The sequence below is a fragment of the Phaethon aethereus genome, assembly GCF_964289735.1.
Source record: "Phaethon aethereus genome assembly, chromosome: 12".
In the NCBI taxonomy this organism is placed as follows: domain Eukaryota; kingdom Metazoa; phylum Chordata; class Aves; order Phaethontiformes; family Phaethontidae; genus Phaethon; species Phaethon aethereus.
The window spans coordinates 458,462-477,523 of record NC_138588.1 but is presented as its reverse complement, the minus strand read 5'-3'; the positions used below and the strand labels follow the sequence as shown (position 1 = coordinate 477,523).

Below are 19,062 nucleotides of genomic sequence, written 5' to 3'. Positions count from 1 at the left end.
GACACGCTCCGGCAAGCGAACCCCGGCTGAGCTCAGTGAAACCCGGCACCTGTCGGTGCCAAAGCGCAGCCCGTCTGGGAATGGGCCAAGGGGCCGGGAGCCAGCCCCAAACCCAGCCGCCTCCCGTCTCCCAACCACCCAGGCAGCCCAGGCAGGACAGCACTGAGCCCCGGGGCAGCCCCTGCCCTCCAGATCCCTGCACATGCTGCATCCCCCCCGGCTCACCTCAGGGTGCGGGAGGGGGCTGGTGACCTGGCCGCAGCACCCTGGGGCACACAGGGTCATTGCCAGTGCCGGGTGCCTCACAGCCCTGCCCCAGGCAGCAATGCTGCTGTCCGCAGGAGCCAGGTCTCACCCTCAGCATGGCCTCCTCCCTCCGCTCTGCCAGGTCACTCGGGGCTCCTGTGTCCCCAGGCAGGACCACGGGGTCCCCGGGCAGCTGGCCTGCTGGCCTCCAAGGAGCCAGGGCTTATGGGGCCACCTCTGCCCTGGCCCGGCTGGGGCTGCTGCCGCACAACCCCGCGGCTGCTGGGGTCAGGGCTGCATCCCTCCTGGGCGGGGAATGGGGGCCCAGGGGTTTGGTCCGGCTCACCCCCGGGTGAGCCACCGCATCATCTCTGCCCTCTTCCACACGGGCGAGGGGAAAGGGGGCGGCCGGGAGCAGCAGAGGGACTCACCCTGCCCCAGCGCGGTCCTCGGCCTCCCGCAGAATGTAGGAAGGGGCAGTGAGGCCAGAGCCGTTACTGAAGGCGGCTGTGTGCCAACATCTCCTCGCTGCGAAGGAAGCACGTGTGGCCGGACACATCCGGTACCGAGGACTGCCGTGCCATGGTGTGGGGCTGGACACAAGCACGGCCCATCGCAGCCAGGGCTGCCTGCCCCAGCCCGACCCCCCAGCACCGCTGCGTCCCAGGCCTGCAGCAGAGCGGGATGCAGGCACCGCGCCGAGTCCCTCACCGCAGGGCAGCCAGAGTTTTCTCCTCGGATGGTCACAGTGCCTGCCGGAGCCCATGTCCCAGCCTGGGGCACCGCTCACCTGCTCCGTCCTCCGTGCTGCTCTGGCAGCCGATAGGAGGAGGAGGAGAATGAGATGGAGGAGGAGGAAGAGGAGGAGGAGAGCTGGTGGAGAAGCAGCAGCAGGTTGCCTGGCTTCTTGACCTCTGCGAGCTGCTGGCAGTGGCTCATGGCCAGCTGGGGAAGGGTTAAGCTGCAAGGAGGTGAGACGCAGGAAAATTCCTTCCAGGCAGAGTCACGGTTTCCCTGCCAGGGGAAGTGGAGGCAGAGCCCGCGGGAGCACAGCTGGCCCGGCCGGAGGGGAAGCAGAGGAAGGGGCCCCGAGCCAGCCCGGAGGCTGGTGGCCAGATGGAGCGGCAGTGGAGCCAGGGACGTGGGGCACCCGGCTCGAGGAGCCCTGCTGCTCAGGGACTGCACTGCCTGGCGCGTCCCCTGTGGCCATGCTCACTCAGTCCCCGGGACTAGCCCCACTGCCTCGGGGGGACACTGGCCCCAGCCCTACAGCCTCCACATGCCCCCACCCAGCTGTATGGGGCTCTCGGCTGCTCTGCTTGAGAGCAGACCAGGGATGTTCTGTGGCAGAGAGAAGGCAGGAAAGCTGGCAGGAGGGCAGCGGGCACTGGCAGGTCACAGGCTGGTGACTCTGCCTCTGAAGGCGCAAAGCAGGGGACGCTGCTGTCACAGCCCCAGAGAGGGGCCATCGTGCTCCCCCCTGCCTGCTCCGGAGAGCAGGGCAGGCTGCAGACACTCTGCCCCAGAGCCCACCTGCAGCAATCGCAGCCCTCCCTCCGGGTGGGCTCCAGGGCCCCCACTTCCCACCCCCATGCAGCAGCCCAGGCACCAGCCTCCACCAGCCAAGAGCCCCCCAGGGCTGCAGCTGCCCCACAAGGGCTGCGCAGAGGCCCCTGGCCCCCACAGCCCCCTCCCAGTGCTCCCCCCTGGACCGGCCCGGGCCAGCAGCACTCACAGCAGAGAGGTTCACACAGCGGTTTATTAGGAGGCAGAGACACGCCTGGCCCTTACCCCGCAAGCCGGCTGCTCATCAACCCGCAGCATTCGGCACAGCCTTGCCCAGTGCAGGCAGAGGCAGCAGGCAGCTGCCTTCCCTCCCACGGCCGGCACCTCCCGGTCCAGCAGGAACCACCCACGCTGGCCCCAGCTCCACACATTGCAGCAGCTCCGATGAGCAACCCCGACCAGGCTGGTACCAATTCCAGCCAGACCCAGCGAGCAGGACCGGGGCAGGGGGATGCCAGGCAGGCGACAGCCCAGCCCGGGGAGGATGGAGGAGACCACAACCTCTGGGAGCCATCAGCTACAGGTGCACTTTTACAACCAGGAGTCCCAAGAAGTCCTGGGAGGGGCAGGACCTGGCTCTTCCCCCATAGCAAGGAGAGAGGCTGTGTGTCCATGGGGAGTGAGGAGGAGGGAGAAGAAAGGCCATCCTTGTTGTTGGGAGCCCAGAGAGCAGAACTGAGCCCAGGTCCAAGGTGATGGACCAGCTGAGCCCCGTCACTGCTCCCTACCCTCTGCCAGCCAGCCCAGGCGCCCCGGCAGCACACCGGGCCCACCGTGTGCCACACTGGCAGAGACCCAGAAGGGGAAGCGGGAGCCCAGCTCCTCTCCCCAGCCAGCCCAGGCCACGGCCCGCATTCATGGGCAGCCCTCCCCGCCGCGGGACGCTCACATGAACTGCGACAGGTTGGGCACTTTGATGTTGATGTCTCCGATGTTGATGTTGCGAGGGATCTCTGGCAGGTTGATGTTCTTCACAGCCGAGACCGCACGAGAAGGAGCGGCCGAGAGGCCTCCCTGCCGACAGGAGGGACCAGTGACCGCCGGTCCCTTGCCCCCACAGTCCCCCTGCGAGGGGCTCCACGCTGCTCCCGGCTCAGCCCCATGCTTTGCCGTAGGAGCATCCCCAAACTGAGCCTTGCCCCGTGCTGCCCTGTCTCCCCCGAGCTCAGGGCCCAGCCCCGTCCCCCCACACGCGGCTCGACAGGGGCGCACCCAGGAGCAGCCCCCATGCCCGCCTCCCACCCCGCTGACGGACACGGTCCTGTTAATAGCACAGGCTCGGGAGCGGCAGGGGCAGCGCGGCGCTTCCCCGCGACCAGAGTACAGCCACATGTTCACAATGACAGTGCAAACAGAGGCAATAAACTTCACCACCACAGGTTATTAACCGTGATGGGAACAGCCGTTTGCATGCTCAGGCTACGACCTACGCTCCTAGACAGCACGGAGCGCAGCTGGGGAGGGATGCCCCCGGCCCTCTCCGCGAAGACTCAGACAGGCAGACACCGGGGACACCCCGTATGCGCCAGCTCCAGACCCCACAGGCTGCCCCCCATCAGCCTCCCGCGGGGGAGAGCCGCAGCATCGCCACTCACCTCCGCCTTCTCCAGCTTGCTCTGGGCCTCCACCTGCGCCACGATCTCGTTCATGTTGGTCTCCAGCACCATGCCGCCTATCACCACCTCCTGCAAGATGTGGTGAACCTGCGAGTGGAGAGAAGGGAAGGGAAGGCTGTGAAGACAGCCCAGCCCACGGACCGGCCAGGAGTGGCAGCGGCCACAGTGCCTCGCAGGCTGGTGTGGAAGTGTGTCAGGAGCTGGCATTTCCCCAAGAGATGCAAATCCAGCCCCATCCTCCCCTCAGCCCACACAGCCCCGGCAGCCCTGGTCCTCAGCACAGGGCAGCCCAATTTACTGCTTGGGCCTCTGCTCTAGAGGACACCTACCACAGGGGCCAGAGCAAACCGCCCACTGGACCACCAGGCACAGGCAGCCCCCAGAGATGCTAGGTCCAACCCGGCCTGCTGGCACACCCCGGCTGCTCCATCTCTGACATCTCATCCGAAGTTTAATCCCTCCCTGGGCCAGCACCCGGGTCACACCTGGGAACAGCTCCCTGCCTAGAAAGCGTCCCCAGGCAGGACACTTCTTCCCAGAGCCAGTTTCTTCTACCCAGAAAGCCAGGCCAGAGCCCAGCTTCTTTGCTTTCTCTTAGGAAAGACAAGACTGTGACACAGGCACAGAAAAAAACACAAAACTGCTAATAGAGTCTGCTCCCTTCCCCAGGGTCCACCCAGGTCCAGGCATGACAGAGCAGTCTCAAGGCAGTGAGCTGCTCCCTCCTGCCAGCCCCCACTGGGGAGGGCTGGCGATACCCCGCAGCCACAGGAGAAAGAGCCCATCGTGGTTTGCAATCCAAGAAAACTCAAACAGCCCCAGGGCAGCAGCTCTAGGCAGCTGCAACACACCTTTGGCTCCGCATGGCGCAGGCTTCCTTGCTAAGTCAGCAGCTCCCAACAACCACCGGCGCAGATGATGAATTTATGGGTCTCTGGTTGCTTCCATGAAATAGGCTATTACTGGAAGATGGTTAAGTTATACCATTTTATAGTTTCAGAAGGGCAGGTTGCACTTGCAAGCACTGTGTGGCAAATACTGCCAGGGAAACTGCTGTGAAAATAAAGCTAGAGAACGTGCTAGAAGGGGGAAACCCAGCTTTGCACAAATGGCGAGCCTGAGGCCCTGCAGGTCCCGTCCTGCTCAGACGGCACGAGAAGCAGCAAGGTGTGCGGGATCAGCACTGCACAGGGCAAGCCATGGGTGATACAGCACCTTCCTGGGACACCCGCAGCACAGGAATTGCTATCCCGCAGCACAACCTCAGCTCAGCCCAGCCATGGCAAACACCGCTCCAGACAGCGCTAGCAGCTCCCCGCAACAGGAGAGCATCTGGGTTGCAGGAAATGTTGTTCCTTCAAGATCTGGCTTCAGCCCAAGTTGGACCAAAACCAACAGGGCAGAAATCCCAAGCAAGCTTTGTTTTCCAAACCAAAACACAGCACTTCCTTAACAAACCATGTCCTCTCCGGGACCTCACAGCTGCTGAGCGAAAGTCACGTTCCCCTACCAAGGTACGAAGCACAACCAGGGGCTGGGCAACAGCCTCCTCGGAGCCTCCCCACGGCTTCACGGCTCCAACCTCCCCTTGCGAAAGAGAGATCCCAGCAGCTCTGAGCTTGCTGCTTCCAAAGCCGACAGCCTAAAAGCACTGGAGTCACGGGTGCTAGGGAACCACAGAACCAACAACCTCATCCAGCTGCCCGCTGCAAGAGCAGGGACCCGAAACCTGCAGCAGCTCTCACTTCACAGCCCCTGTGCTGCATACAAAGTGTAAGGTGTACCTTAAGGCAATAATAGAAAATCACAGGACCCAGACAAGGCTGCACCCAAATCCCAGCCAGAACCTGCTGGGCTGGGGCTGTTCACAGCCAAAGCCTCTGCTTGACACATCAGCACTTTCCCGCTGACGTTGGCCTCATTTCTCCGGCTCCTAGTGGGGAACTCGCAAACTCTGCAATCCATCTGCCACAGCGGAGGGTAGCACCGTGCCCTGCGCGGCTCCTGACAAACTGAAGCCCTGGACGCAGGGCTCCGCGGGAGCGCTGGGGCAGCATCACAGCTGCAGAAAGCCCTGCCCGGGCAGCCGAGGGGCAAGACCCAGGGACCAGCAGGACACACCTGCGTATTCCCAGCACCCCTCACACCACCCGTCTGTAACCAAGCTCTGGGAAGCACGGGCACTCAGCACAAACACGTCTGAGAAATAAATATGTGCCAAATATAGAGAGCGAGATGAGAGGACCAAGCGATAGTGGCCAAGGACTGAAGTCAAGGCTGGGAAGCGGCGGGAGCACAGGAGGGGAAGTAAACAAGCCTGGCTGGTAGGAGAGCCTCGGGGTGACTGAGCCCAGAGCCTCCTCTATCAGAAACCCTCCCCATTCCCATCTCCTTGGAACCCTTTGCTTGGCAGGAGAGTTCAGAGGAAGGGCAGTCAGTGCTACTGCTGGCAAAACAGAGAGGGTACAGGGTAATTTCTTCTGCCTGTGGGCTGCAGATGGAGCGTAAAACTGCCAGGTCTTGGTCATGCCACAAAGTAAGTAACCAGAGCACATCCTCCCCCAGACGTGGCCAGCGGTGATCTGGACCATCACGTCTCCCGCAGGGACTCCTCCATCCTTCTGACTTCCTCCTTCCTCTCCTTTTGCGCGCTCTGGTAAGAATGCTTTTCCTGACGAGATAATCAACCTTGTAACAGTTCTAAAAGTCTACAGCTGGGCAAATTATCAAAGCAAAGTCTTACTCCACCAGTTGCTAGTGTATTCAGCTGATCCAGATCACCTTCTAAGAAGATTTGCTAACTCCATTTCTCTTGCCACAGTTCATAAGGTGTAATTGTAAACAGAAAGGGAATATTTTACAACCTTATTGATTTTTTCCACTCCTCTTTTTTGTTGGCATGTTTTGTCTTCAATAAAGCAAGAAAACCCTTATCAACAGCAGCATAAGTCCAGTGCACGTCAGCTAAGTCTCTCCTTTCTCTAAGCAGTCACAGCTATTTTCAGCCCCATCTCTGAGATGATCAAAGAGGATAGGTTTCCGCCCAGAAACTCTGTCTAGCTAAAGAGGAAGCATTAAAGGCTGTGGTTCAAACGAAAGTTTACTGAACACTTTGTATTCCACACATTCCCATTGTTCCTTACCCTTTTTTTTCCTGCAGCTCTAGTAAAATGTTAACAAGACTCCCAATGAGTCCCACAGTACAGTGAGAAGAGGCAGAACGCCCCTGCACAACGCCCAAGCCTGCCCAGCTCCATCGGCGCCAGCCCGTGCAGAAGACAAGAGCGAAGCCTCAGCGCAGATCCCCGTCACTTGACGGTTACCCAGCATCGGTGGCAATCACCAGCCCGCGCAGCCCTGCCGCAGCAATGCGGCCAGCAACGGGGCGAGCACGGGGAGCCGAAAGCCAGCTTACCGACAGAGGACTCGGAACAGAGCCCAGCAACCTGTTTCTCTCAGAGAACACGATGTGAGCGGCTTGCAAAGACCCCAGGCTGACCCCTTCCCCAGTCAGCATTTCCATCTCTCCCCAAAAAGTGACCACTAACATACCAGTGGCCTCTCCTGAGAAGCTCCAGAACTCAAGACTGGGCTGGCTCCTGCCTGCGGGAGCACAGGCTCTAGGGAGGGCTGGGCTCCAGGGCACCCAGCACTGGGAGCACTGGGAGGAATGACGGCACTGGCCCAGAGGAACACACAGAGCCTACAACCCACCTTGTCCATGTGAAAGATGAGGTCCAGCTCACAGACATTCTCAAAGCACTTGTCCAGTGTCTCCACAAACACCTGAGGTGGCAGGAGAGGAAGGTCAGTACAGGAGACCACCGCAAGATGCTTCCCGCACAGAGCCCCTGGGCCTGCAGGCCCAACATTGCGCCCCAGGGGGTCATCCTGAGCGGGGACAAAACCCTCTCAATAACTCCATCTCCCTCCGATGGCAGGAAAGTGCCTGTTCTCAGAGCAACCACAGGCAGATCCAGCCCAGGGGCTGGCCAGGAGCCCCAGCACCCGTGGCAGCAGCCGGAGGCAGCATGGAGGTGGGGGATTGCCACACGGGCACCGGTGCCAGTCCTTGATACACCACAGAAACCAGGTCAAGAAGCCCAGACCTGCCTAGGAGAGAGCTGGTCTTGGCAAAGGGCTGCGGCTGGAACGGGAGCCTGCCCTGCTGGGCCGGCTGCGGGGGCAGGGCCCACTCGCTGCTGCTTTGAGGCGCTGCTGGTGCTGCCCACACACCCAGAACCTTGTTGCAAGGATCTGAGCAAGTCCCAGCTCAAGGGGCCTGGCACAAGGTCAAGGGCACCGAAACATGGGACTCAGCCATTCTGCGGGGAATCCCAGGTGTCAATGCCCTGAGCCACCGCAGCGCTGGGACAACTGCTGGTCACCGTGTCCGGGGCAGGGCTGCAGCCCACCAAAACAGCCTGAAAGGGGCCAAGTTATGGGAACTGCGTGACCACAGGGCGGGTGACCTGAGGAGGGCAGGCGGCCTCCTGCCAGCTCCTGTGCTGTCGCTCTCACGCCTGCTGTTAGCTGGATTTAGCAAAGGTCCCTTTGTGAGTCCACAGTGTTTGAACACAGTTTTTAAAATGTACTCGTAGTTTTGGGCCCCTCATTACAAGAAAGATGCTGAGGTGCTGGAGTGTCTCCAGAGAAGGGCAAGGAAGCTGGTGAGGGGTCTGGAGCACAAGTGTGATGAGGAGCGGCTGAGGGAACTGGAGGTGTTCAGTCTGGAGGAGGTTGAGGAGAGACCTTATCGCTCTCTACAACTACCTGAAAGGGGGTTGTGGCGAGGTGGGGCTTGGTCTCTCTTCCCAAGTAACAAGTAATAGAACAAGAGGAAACAGCCTCAAGTTACTCCAGGGGAGGTTTAGATTGGATATTAGAAAAAATTTCTTCACTGAAATGGTTGTCAAGCACGAGGACAGACTGCTCAGGGAAGTGGTGGAGTCACCATCCCTGGAGGGGTTTAAAAGACATATAGATGTGGTGCTGAGGACACGGTTTGGCAGTGTTAGATTAACGGTTGGACTTGATGATCTCGAGGGTCTTTTCTAACCTAAATGATTCTATAATTCTATTTTTAAAATAAATTAATTCAGATTCACTTCACCCACTTCTTCCATGCAGAGGCGCTGTGTATTGGCTAACACATGTGCTGCAACCCCTGCCCACTGCGGACCCTTGAACAGCTTCTGTCGCTTCCAGAAGGGTCAGCACACGTGCCACAGACACAAAGTGCACCTGAAAGGTGTCGGGGCCAGACCACCCAGCAAGGACCACGGTTCGGGGGAAGGTACCTGCCAACCGCCCATGGCCGAGCAGAGCGGCCGCCCTGGGGCGGCGAACGTGACTGCGGAAAGACCGACCTGGATGAGGTCCAGGATGCCCAGCTCACTCTCCGAGGAGTCCACGCAGAAGACGAAGTACAGCGTGGCGTAATGGCGGTAGATCAGCTTGTAATCCGAGCCGCCAAACAGGCTGCGGAGAGACGAGGAGAGGTGAAGGGCCTCGTGGGGACGGCGCCCGGGCGCTCCCCAGGCCGAGGGGACAGCCCTGCACGGCCCCTCGCAGGAGGGGCAGGGGTTACCTGCCGCACTCCAGGAAGTTGCAGATGTGGTCGTCCCGCTTCAGCACCAGGTGGAAAGTCTCTCGGATAATCTGCTGCTGCACCTCCTCCGCCTGCAAGGAGGCCAGGGCAGGCACCCGTGGGCCCATGGCTGGAGGCCCCACGTCCCCTGCTCCCGCCAGCCCTGGCACCGCAGGCGCGGCCGCGGCGCCGCCCCGGGGGACCCGGCCACGGGGCACCGGGCTGAGGCAGGCAGCGCTCCCCAGCCCCACAGCGATCGCCCCTGCAACCCGGGGCCCCTCACAGCCCCAGCCGAGCCCCACTGACACCCCCAGCCCCTCACGGGCCTGGCTCCCCCACCCCACCCCCACACCGGGCCCAGGTGCTCGCTGCCGCCAGCCCCACAGGCAGCCCCGGGCCCGCACCAGGCGCTGGTAGAAGCGGACGAGCCGCGGCTTGCCGTGGTTGTTGAACACCAGGATGGCGTTGATCATGCCGGCGGCTGCACCGGGGCCGCGGCGGCCGCAGCCTGCCCGCAGGAAGACCCTCGCCCGCCCCGGAAACGCGGCGGCGGCGGGGCGGCGCTCCGGCCCGGCCCCGGGGCCCGGGAGGCTGAACGCGGGTGGGCCCGCCGGGAGCCTGAGCCGCCGGACCCGGCCAAGGGGACCGGACGAAGAGGGGACGCTCAGAGCCCCTCGCTCCTTGGGCGGTGACGCAGCCGCTCTCCCACTGCCAAGGCCGGGGGCTCCCCGGGACCGGGCTGCTGGACCGGGGCTGGCCCCGGCCCCGGCCCTCTCCGCGACAGCGACAGACACCGGCACAGAGCGGGGGCGGGGGAGCGGCACGGGCAGGTCTAGAGCCGGGCGGCCGCTGGCGCAGCCGGGGCCCCCGCCGCCAGGGGGCGCACCAGGCTGCGGCGGAGCCAGCGGGCGGGCGCGCAAGGGGCGCGGTTCGGCGGCAGACCACGCCCTCTCTTAAAGCGCCAGCTCCCCTGCCTGCCTGGCGGGCTCGTGGGCGGGGGTCACCGGCGGGGTCAGAGGTCACCGGCGGGGCCTGCGGTGCGGGCGGCCGGAGCAGACCCTGGCCTGTACCGGGCGGGGCTGCTGCCACCGGCACCCAGCGGGGCTGGCTGCGGCTCTCCCCGCTGCCCTGGCCAGCCCCAGGAGGGGAGAGGCCACCCAGGCCCACTGCGTGGGCACGGCCAGGACAGGCCACCGAGGGCTCTACCAGAGGACACTCGTCTGCCTGCCATTTTCTGCACTTGCCGTAGCCCGCCGGCCCCCCCAACCCCCCAGGCGCAGGCCAGCTCCGCCAGCCGCGGTGCCCAGGGTGGTCCACTCATGGCCCAGGGGGCTGCTCGGGGCCACGGCTGCTCCTGTGGGCTCTCCTCCCCCCGGGTAAAGCTCCCGCTGCAGCGTGGTCGTCCGGCAGGGCCGAGCCGTTGGGGTTGCTCGGGGGACAAGTGTTATTGACAGGGCTGCCAGCCTTGGGCTGTCCTCAACCCTCGGCAGGGAGAGACTCCTTCCAGGTGATCAGCCGCAGCGCTGGAGGGGGTCACGCCCAGAGAGCCTGCGAGCCCCCGGGGAAGGCGACGGCGGCATGGGCACCACCCGCAGACAAACAGCTGTTAGATCTCTGAATAACTCAATCTGCTTGAGAGTGACTTTGAAGAGCAAAGGGAGAAAGGATCACATACGACAATTGCAGTTGCACCAGGTGCTTTTTAAGAACCAGGAAATCAAAAAGCAAACAGCAAAGGGCGTATGATCCCAGATTAATGTAAAGAAATCACACAAGCGGGTAAGGTACAATCTAAAGACCATGGCGTGACCGAGTTAGGAGTAGCAAGGGACATCAAGGGCAACAAGGAAATGATTAAATGTACAGCAGTACTGAAAGGAAGGAGGAGACAGGGGAAAATAAAGACCCATAACTTAATGGGGAAAGGGAGGAAATAACCAAGGGTACAGGGAAACCCGCATTGCTCCAGCCTTTGTATGAAAAGGTTGCTTGTGAGCAGGGACTGAACAACATTAACAAAGGGAGAAGGAGTGCAGGGCCCCATGGAGGGGAGCCAGGGGAAAGGACATTGAGAGGCACCAGGTTTGGAGAAGAGTTATCCCAGCATCCATGTTTAGAAGATGGAGGGGAATCATCCCTGGGGCCGTGCTGCTGTCCTGCCCTGGCACCCACTCCCGTGGCAATGCTGAACACAGCACCAGCCCATCACTGCACGTGCCCCAGAGGACGGGATGGTGATAAGCAACGGTCCCTGAGGATGACACCAAGGCAGCGGGAGCGCTTCCTCTGACGGGGGAGTGGCAAATGCCATGTGCCTTGATCCCACCGAGGGTCTCGACATGCCTCCACATGAGGTCCTTGTCAGCAAACCAATGAACCGTGCCCCACACAGGAGCACCAGGTGGTGGCTCAACTGCACCCCAGAAGTGGTGGGTGATAGGATGTGCTGACAGACAGTGGCCATGCCAGAGAAGGGCACTTCCATCGGGGCTGGCCTGGTCTCGCTCATGGTTCCCTGAGGACCTGGAGCAGAGCATGGAGTTCCCAAAATGGCGGGCAGCAGCAAGCTAGGAGGGGCCTGAAGTGCTGGGCAAGACGAGCTCCAGGCTCAAACCCGCCGTGGCAAGACGTTGTCCAAAACCAGCAAGCTGAAATGCAACAGGGAGAAGTGTGAGGAGCTGCTCTGCAAAGGAGGAGTTGGAGGCATGGAGAGGCGAGCAGCTGCCGTGCAGCAGGGCTGCAGAGCGTCACGGTCTGCACCTCCAGAAGCAACCATGGGGGCTGCTGCAGGAGGCAAGTGCCCCCTCGCACCCCAAGCATGGCAATCGCTGGTCTGCTGAGCACAGAGGGAGCCCTGGCCCCAGCCAGTGCCCAGTTTGGGACCCCGCACTTCATCGGGGATGGAGGCAATTAGGGGGAATCCAGGAGGGAGCAGAAGCATGACAAGAAGCCCAAGAACTTGGCCCATAAGGAAAGGAGAGGGAAAGTACTGCAGGTGTCCACAAAAGCTGGCTGAGAGGAAACGTGGCAGTGCTCTGCTGCTGCCTGCGGGGTGCTATGGGCCGAGAAACAAGAAATCAGCTTCGATGGCAGCAAGGAAATCTCATCTCTTCGGCTGTTCTGGTCGCAGATCCCACCCTTCTGGCGACAGAACCTCTCGCTGGGGGCTGAAGACCGCCTTAGATAAAAGGGACCTCTGGGGGTCCCCGGCCCCAGCCTGTCCCCGGGCTGGCCCCGTCCACGAGCAGGGCCCGGCCACGGCGCCCAGGGGTCGTCCCACCCGCACGGCCTCCGGGAGCGACGGGAGGCACCGGCCTCCCGGCCTCCGCTGAGGGACTCCGATTGGCTGGGCCTCCACTCGGGGACACCGACTGGCTGAGCTTCACCTCTACCACCTCTGATTGGCTGAGACCTCCACAGACGCCTGGAGGACTTCAACTGCAAGAGGCTGTGGGCACTCCTGGCCCAGCATGCTGATTGGCTGAGGCAGCTGCAGCCCCGTGTCTCCTCATCCCGATTGGCTGAGGCAGCTGCAGCCCCGTGTCTCCTCATCCCGATTGGCTGAGGCTGCCGCGGGGCAGCTCCCCAACAGGCGGGTGGGCTGGGGGGCTGCTCCCCACCTCTGCTGCCCCAGCTCCCTCCGGCCACGGCACCCGCGGCGCCCGGTCCCGCCGCGTGCGCTCGGGCCGCCCCACACCAACGCCTGGCGCTCCCTGCGCGCCCCGCTCCACGTCCCACCGGGGTGCCGGGTGCGCTCTGGGCGCGTGCAACGGCCGGCGCGTCCGCAGGACTTCAGAAGAGCGAATCTCCTTCAGCTGCGTTTCTGATCCTTTAGTATTTGCAAATATTTGCACAGGCAAACTCGGTCCTTAGCAAAGCTGACGGGGCGAGGCAGGACTGCAAACGAGGAGAGAAATGTCAGGTTAGGGGAATGCTCACATCAGCCGGGTTCGGTGTCTGGCCTGGGCCGGTCAGACAGCAGCGATAACGTGACAGGAGGTGCTCGTCCAGACCTCCAACACGCGTGGCGGAGGTAGGAAGCCATAAGCAGAGGCACTGACAGCTTAAACAGATTGGCAAGATCAATTTTCACCCAAGAATAGAAAAAAACCACTGAAAACGAGAAGTGTGTCCGCCAGACAAAGGACTGCATTTTTAGACAAACTCTTTGCCGTGATTAGTCTGTCCAGCTCCACCTGCTTCCATGGAGATGAGAATCTCCATCTCCCGACGCACTAGCTGAGTCCCAGCTGCCTTCACGTACACCTTCTTCCATTGCTCCCCCCATGGGGAGGAGACCCTCATCCTCCTCCCCATGGCAGCCAGCACTCCCATACCCCAGTCGCAGCTGTAAGACAGTTTGCAGTTGCCCACCCCTCCCCTCCCCTTACAGCCCTTGGTCCTCCCTTCGGGGAGCTGCCACCCCCTGCCACCCCAGCCCCATCCGCCCCACCGCCTCCGACCTCGGCCTCTCCCTCTGTGCTCCTGCCTAGCAGCCCGCCGCCTCCCCGGGGGCCTAACCAGCGTGCCCCTGCCACAGCACCCTCAGATTTCTGGATCATCCCAGATTCTGCTCGACCCGGAGGCTGAGACTTTCTCTTGGGGGAGAGGCACCAGCCGGTATAACATGACCCCTGCGAGGCTTCTGGGGCGCAGGTGACCTGTCCCTTATGCCTACCATCACTGCGGAGGAGAGCGATGCCCAGCAGCCAGCCGGGAAAGCGGGGTCCCGTCACTCATCCCCAGGGAGACGGGCTCCGCCGGGCAGCGCGTGACACCCCTAAGCGCCCCTCTGTGCGGCGATAAGCCCCCCGAAACTACGCGACACCTCTCTCTAGGGTAAAATACCCGCTGGGGTGGGGGGTCCCGGTGGCCACCGTGGAGGAGGAGGTGCCCCGCGCGGCGAGGGGGGCCCCATCGGACGCCCCCATCTCCGCTCCCGTCGGCCGGGCCGCGCCCCGCAGCTTTGTCCCCGCAGCCGGCGCCGAGGGCGGCCCCGGCTGCGGCGGGTGAGCGGGCTGGGGGTGCTGGGGAAGCTCGGGGGGGCGCGGGGGCACGGCGGGGAGATCAAGGGCGGCCGCGCGAGGAGGAGCCGCTTTGCATCCCCCACGTCAGCCCCGCCGCGCTCCCTCCCCCTTCCGTCCTGCGCACCCGGCGCCGGGCCCGCCGCCGCCGCGGGAGCCGCGCTCGGTGAGTCCCCGCCGCCGGGCTGGCCCACCCCCCGCCCCCCGCTCCACCGGGGGGGACGCGCCCCCCCCCTGCACGCGCCCCCCCTCGCCGGTCCGCAGCCGGGGCCACCGCGATGTCGCCGCCTTCGCTTTCGCTTCCACCTCCGCCCCGCGACGGGGACGGGAGCGATGGCGGCGGGAGGGACGGGGGGGCGGCGGTGCCCGCTCCGCACGTGGGCCCGCCGCCCCCCCGCCCCCGCTCCCCGCCGACAAGTTTCCCGGTCGCCGCTCGCAAACTTTCTCCGCGGTCGCGGGGCCGGGGAAGCCGCGGGGGGGGCGGCGGGGCTATTACCTGCCGAGGGCGGCTGCAGCGCCGGGGGCTCCGGGGGGCGGCCGGGAGTGGGGGCCCGCGCAGGTAACGCGGGGGGGGAGGGTGCCCGGGGCGGGGGCGGGTTGGGAGCCGGGGCAGTCGCGGCTGAAGTTTGGGGACAGTTTGCAGGTGACGGGGACGGGTCCGGCGGCGCCCCCCCCGCTCCGCCCCCCCCCGGACCGACGGCAGCGGGGGGCACTGCGGGGGGCACTGCGCGGGGCCCAGGTCGCCCCGTCCCGCACCGGGCAGGGCCCCGTCACGGAGGCGCCTGAAGACCTCCCGGTGTCGGGACCCCCCGATGGCTCCATGGATCTGGGGGCGCCGCCGGGCCGGGGGCTGCTTTGTCTTCTGCCACCCTGCCCGGGATGGCGGCTCGCTGGGGAGCTCTGCCGGGGCAGCCCTCCGGTAGCTCCCCGTTAATCAACAGGCTGCGGTGGTTACATTAGTTATAATTAATTAATTAGTCAATCGTTAGTAGTTTCTTTGTAGGCAGCCTGTGCGGGCAGAGGAGCGGGAGCGGAAGGCGGCATCCCGCAGCCTGACCTCCCGCCAGCTCCGGACGCGGCAGCTCCGTGAACTCTGCCAGGCTCCCGCGCTCCCGGCCTCGTGCCGCCAGTGGGAACAGGCCTGGCGATGCCGTGTGCTCCACGGTTCCAGCACACACGGCTTTGGTCTTATTTGCGCAGGTCGCCCGGGCAGCTGTGGGGTTGTAAGAGCTGCAGCTTGGGTTGGGAGGAGACCCTCAGCCACGGCTTTCCCAGGGGGGCTCCTGAGCCGTCGCCGTAGGGCTGCGCGTCTCGGCGTCCCCCTTGGAGCCCCTGGGGGTGGCCGACTCCTGACGGTCGGGGAGCCGCAGCTCTGGCAGCAAACGCCTTCTTGTGACCGGTCCCCCCGCTCCCACCCTTGGGTGACAGCTGCCCCAGCCGTGGGAGCTGCCGCGGGAGCCAGGCTCGTGCTCCGCAGCCAGAGCCGCCACGGGCAGAGCCCAGGTCATGGCCTGGCTGGGCCGGGCTCCTCTTCTGCAAGTCAGCTTCCATGAACGCCCTCTTTGAATAGTGATCACATTATATCCCCATAAAATGGTAAATTAGATCACGGTAACTTGAGCTTTGCTACACACCGAGAAACATTCCCAGCTTAAACTTGGGAGGTGACTCCGAGGATCGGAGGTGGGTACCTGCAGGAGCGGGAGCATCTTCTGCGGTCCCCGGGTAGCACATCTCCTCTTGTTCCTTTTGACATTGGCAAGGTTTGGCTTAAATCTCTGAGAAAGTGTTTTTAGTTGGTTTTATTGGACCACAATGCAAAAAAGGTTTTTCATTTATAAACGCGTTTGGGAAACACAGTGTAGAGAGGGATGCACGCAAACATTATCCTGCTCTACTGTACAGCTGGAAATGTTAAGGAATAGGCAAAACGGTGGTTTTGTACCGCAAAGAACATGCCAGCACAAAATCCCGTGAGTGAGAGTGCTGCCTACACTCTGTGCATTTATTTTACTTTATTCTTTGTTGAGAAGTAGGCTCCAATTCAGCAGCTGCTTGAGCATCTCCTTAGTACCGGCTGAGTGGGCCATGTCCGTGGGTGTCCTACCAGACCAGAGGCAAGGGGAGAGCTGTGAGCGCCGTGCCCGACGGGCCGGGAGCGGGGGGTTCCTGCCGGTTTTGTTGCCGTTGCTCCCCCTTCCCTCCACTGCTCACCCCGGGCTCTGGTTTCCCTTGACCCGTTACGTCTCCTCCTGTGACACGGGGAGCTCTGCCTGCAGAGCCCACCCTGCCCGGGTGGGGGTACGCCAGCACCGAGGGCAGCACGTGAAACGCCCCAGATACCTGCTCTGGGCGCGCTTGCCGTGGAGGCGGCACGGGTTGGACTGGCAGAACGTTGCTGGGTGGCTGAGACGTGCCAGGAGCGCCGCGGCCCCGTCCTTCGTGCCTGCCTGCGTCCAAGAGCCCTCGGGTCCGCTCAGGTCCCTGAGCTTTCCCGCAGGGCTTGACCTTGGGGACAGAGGACCGTGATCCGGTGATGACCCTTTTCCCTTTGTCCCGCTGTCCCAGATTTTCCTTCTCCAGCCTTGTGTGCAGCTCTCCTCCTCCCCTGGTCCTCGCAACCGGTGGCATGTCGCGGCGGCATCGTGCCGGGAGATGGACCCAGCTCAGCCCGCCCGCCTCCAGGCGTGGCTTTCCCTAAAAAAACAATTTCTGTCAAGAGCATGGTGCAGTGGCGTGGAAAGCATGAAGTCGGTGGGGAGTGGTGCTCTGGCCGGAGTCAGCTGTGGGGAGGCTTCTGTGTTCGAGAAACTGGGAGGCTGCCACTCTTCTGTGCCCTGCTTTTGGTGGAGGAGCGAGGTTCTCCCGCTGAGAGAAACAGCACGTAATGCAGTTTCTTTCCCAAACTTTAAATTAAGGAGCAAGGGAAACATGATTTTAAATTTTCCTGGTGGTGGTCTTTACTCTCAACTGTCTGTCCGGCATTTGAGGGACAGTAGAGTATTTCTAACACAAAAAATTACAAACAACATGTAATCCTTGGGCCTAAAAATCTCTTTGTAAAGCACGTAGCTTCCACGATGCCCTTATGCTATCGCTGTCCTCCCGTTTCTCTGAACGTTTGCACGTTCTCCACAGAGTATCATAGCTTTACAGTAAAGGAGTGACCGTGGGGGGAAGGCCTCCTTCTTCTTAGCTGCCAGGTCTCCTGGATTGCTGTGAACATTCTCAAGTGGGAAGAAAAGCCTCATCTCCCTCGCTCCCTCGCTCCCTCCCTCCCTCCCTCCCTTCCTCCCTTCTCAGGCCACCTCTACTTTCGCAGCAGAGAAACCGAGGGAGGCAGGCAGGCTCTTTTGTGTAGGGCAAGGAAAAACTCGTAGAAAGCTTATATGAAACTTTGCAAAAGTTGCTCCTGAGATAAAAAAGAGATGATTCGGTGATGGAGGAGCAGCAGAGGCCGTGCAGGGGCAGGATGCTAAATTAGAACAAGGTACATCCTGCAGCCCTGAGGTCTTTCCTGGAGTCTCAAGGGGCATCAAAGCTGTACAAATAGATTTAAAAAAAAAAGATAACGCTTCCTTTGTCATTTCAAATGGACGATGTCCTCCCCAAAAGCTGGGGAGCCGAAAATGTTACGCTGGGTTTGTGCAAGTCTGCGGGAGTTAGATGGGGGATCGGGAGCCTGGGGGGGTCTCGCACTCGCAGGTGGCGAGTTGGAGGGACCGACGTACGTTCAGACCCACTCCCGGCTCGCCGGGGGAGTCCTGAGCTGGCAGGATCCGGCCAACATGGAGCGCGGTTTCCCGCAGCGCACGGGATCTGTGCGAGTTGCTGGTGCGGCAGCGGGTGAAGGAGGATCGGGGCGTCACTTGCTCGGGCTGCCGAGGGCCTGGGGAGGTCCCGGAGTGGGGCGGCCGGTGGGGAGCCGCTCGGCGCGGGGTGGCCGGCTGCCGGCGCGGAGTGGGGTGGTGAGGGGCAGAAGCGCCAGGGTTTCGCGCCGGGGTTTCGTGCCGGGCCTTGTGTGGCTCAGCAATGCACAAATCACGCAGGCAGGGGCGAGTAGGAAATTTGTGAAACCCTGTTTTACGCCCAAAAGTGATGCCTGCTTTCCGGGAGTGGCTCAGAGGAGGGAAGGGCAGCGTGGTGCGGAGCACAGTGACGGTGACGTTTCGTGTGGGTAGCTGAGTAGTAACCTGCAAAGGAAGGAAGTTTGTAAATGTTCTTCACCTTAGAAGGTTAAAAATTCACTGAATCAGCCAAGAATTGGACCTGAGCGTTGCTGCCGGCAGCTCAGGTGAGGAGCTTTGGGATCCAGCCATGATGGGAAACGTGATGGGTGGGATGCTGCTGCCTAAATTAAGCAGGAAGGATGATGCCACTGGAAGAGCCACGAAGTTTTCAGGCAGAGAGTGGTGCCGAGGTGGTCACAGCGTGAGCGGCGGGGAAGGTCTGACAAACCCACCCCGGAGGTGGCGGCAGTGCGGGGTCTTAGTAATGAAAATCCGTCTGAGGTGCTGGGAGCGTAACACGTGAGCTATGAAAAATGCTGGTGAGGACAGACGTGCAAGCGGACAGATTTTGGTGGAGAACACTCCATAACAGGGATCCTTAGAGCGCTGGGGCAGCGGCAGTTGAAGCAGGTGGGTGGACGGTGGAGCGGGAGCCGTGGAGCCGTGCCTCAGGTCTGTGCTGCCGCAGAGGAGCCGTGGGCTCGAGGCTGGCCATCAGTGCTCGGAGGCAGCCCCAGTGGGTTGAGGACCCCCCAGCCACGGCTGGAGGGGGCAGGCAGAGTGCTGGGGAGGGCTGGGGGTGCCTGCCTGGGGCTGCAGAGGGAAGGGGGCACAGCACCGAAACCCACCCTCAGAGCAGGGGGCTGGAAAGGACCGGGACCGGGTTACTGATGCCAAACACACGGCACAGCTCTGGCCCAAAAATGGCCTAAAAATGGCACCGTTCACCAGTTCCCACTGCTGCATGTGTGTTTGCCCCCTTGGATGCGCCTGTGGGCCGGGGGTCTCGG

General features: G+C 62.4%; 1 protein-coding gene across 8 annotated transcripts; it reads right to left on the bottom strand.

The window, feature by feature from the left end:
* Window positions 1–2,697: 2,697 nt before the first annotated feature.
* Window positions 2,698–9,754, bottom strand: AP3S2 (adaptor related protein complex 3 subunit sigma 2; the record flags this gene model as incomplete). Of its 8 annotated transcripts, none has more annotated exons than XM_082004892.1 (6): window positions 9,423–9,754; window positions 9,019–9,110; window positions 8,798–8,909; window positions 7,143–7,214; window positions 3,390–3,515; window positions 2,698–2,826 (listed from the first exon to the last, which is right to left on the bottom strand). In XM_082004892.1, exons 1-6 carry the CDS (start codon window positions 9,489–9,491, stop codon window positions 2,698–2,700), a joined length of 600 nt encoding a protein of 199 aa, XP_081861018.1. In that variant the 5' UTR covers window positions 9,492–9,754. The 8 variants fall into 8 exon arrangements, with proteins under 8 accessions (XP_081861018.1, XP_081861017.1, XP_081861019.1 ...); XM_082004891.1 differs by having other exon boundaries at window positions 2,698–2,859; window positions 3,408–3,515; XM_082004893.1 differs by having other exon boundaries at window positions 3,408–3,515.
* Between the last annotated feature and the right edge of the window lie 9,308 nt (window positions 9,755–19,062).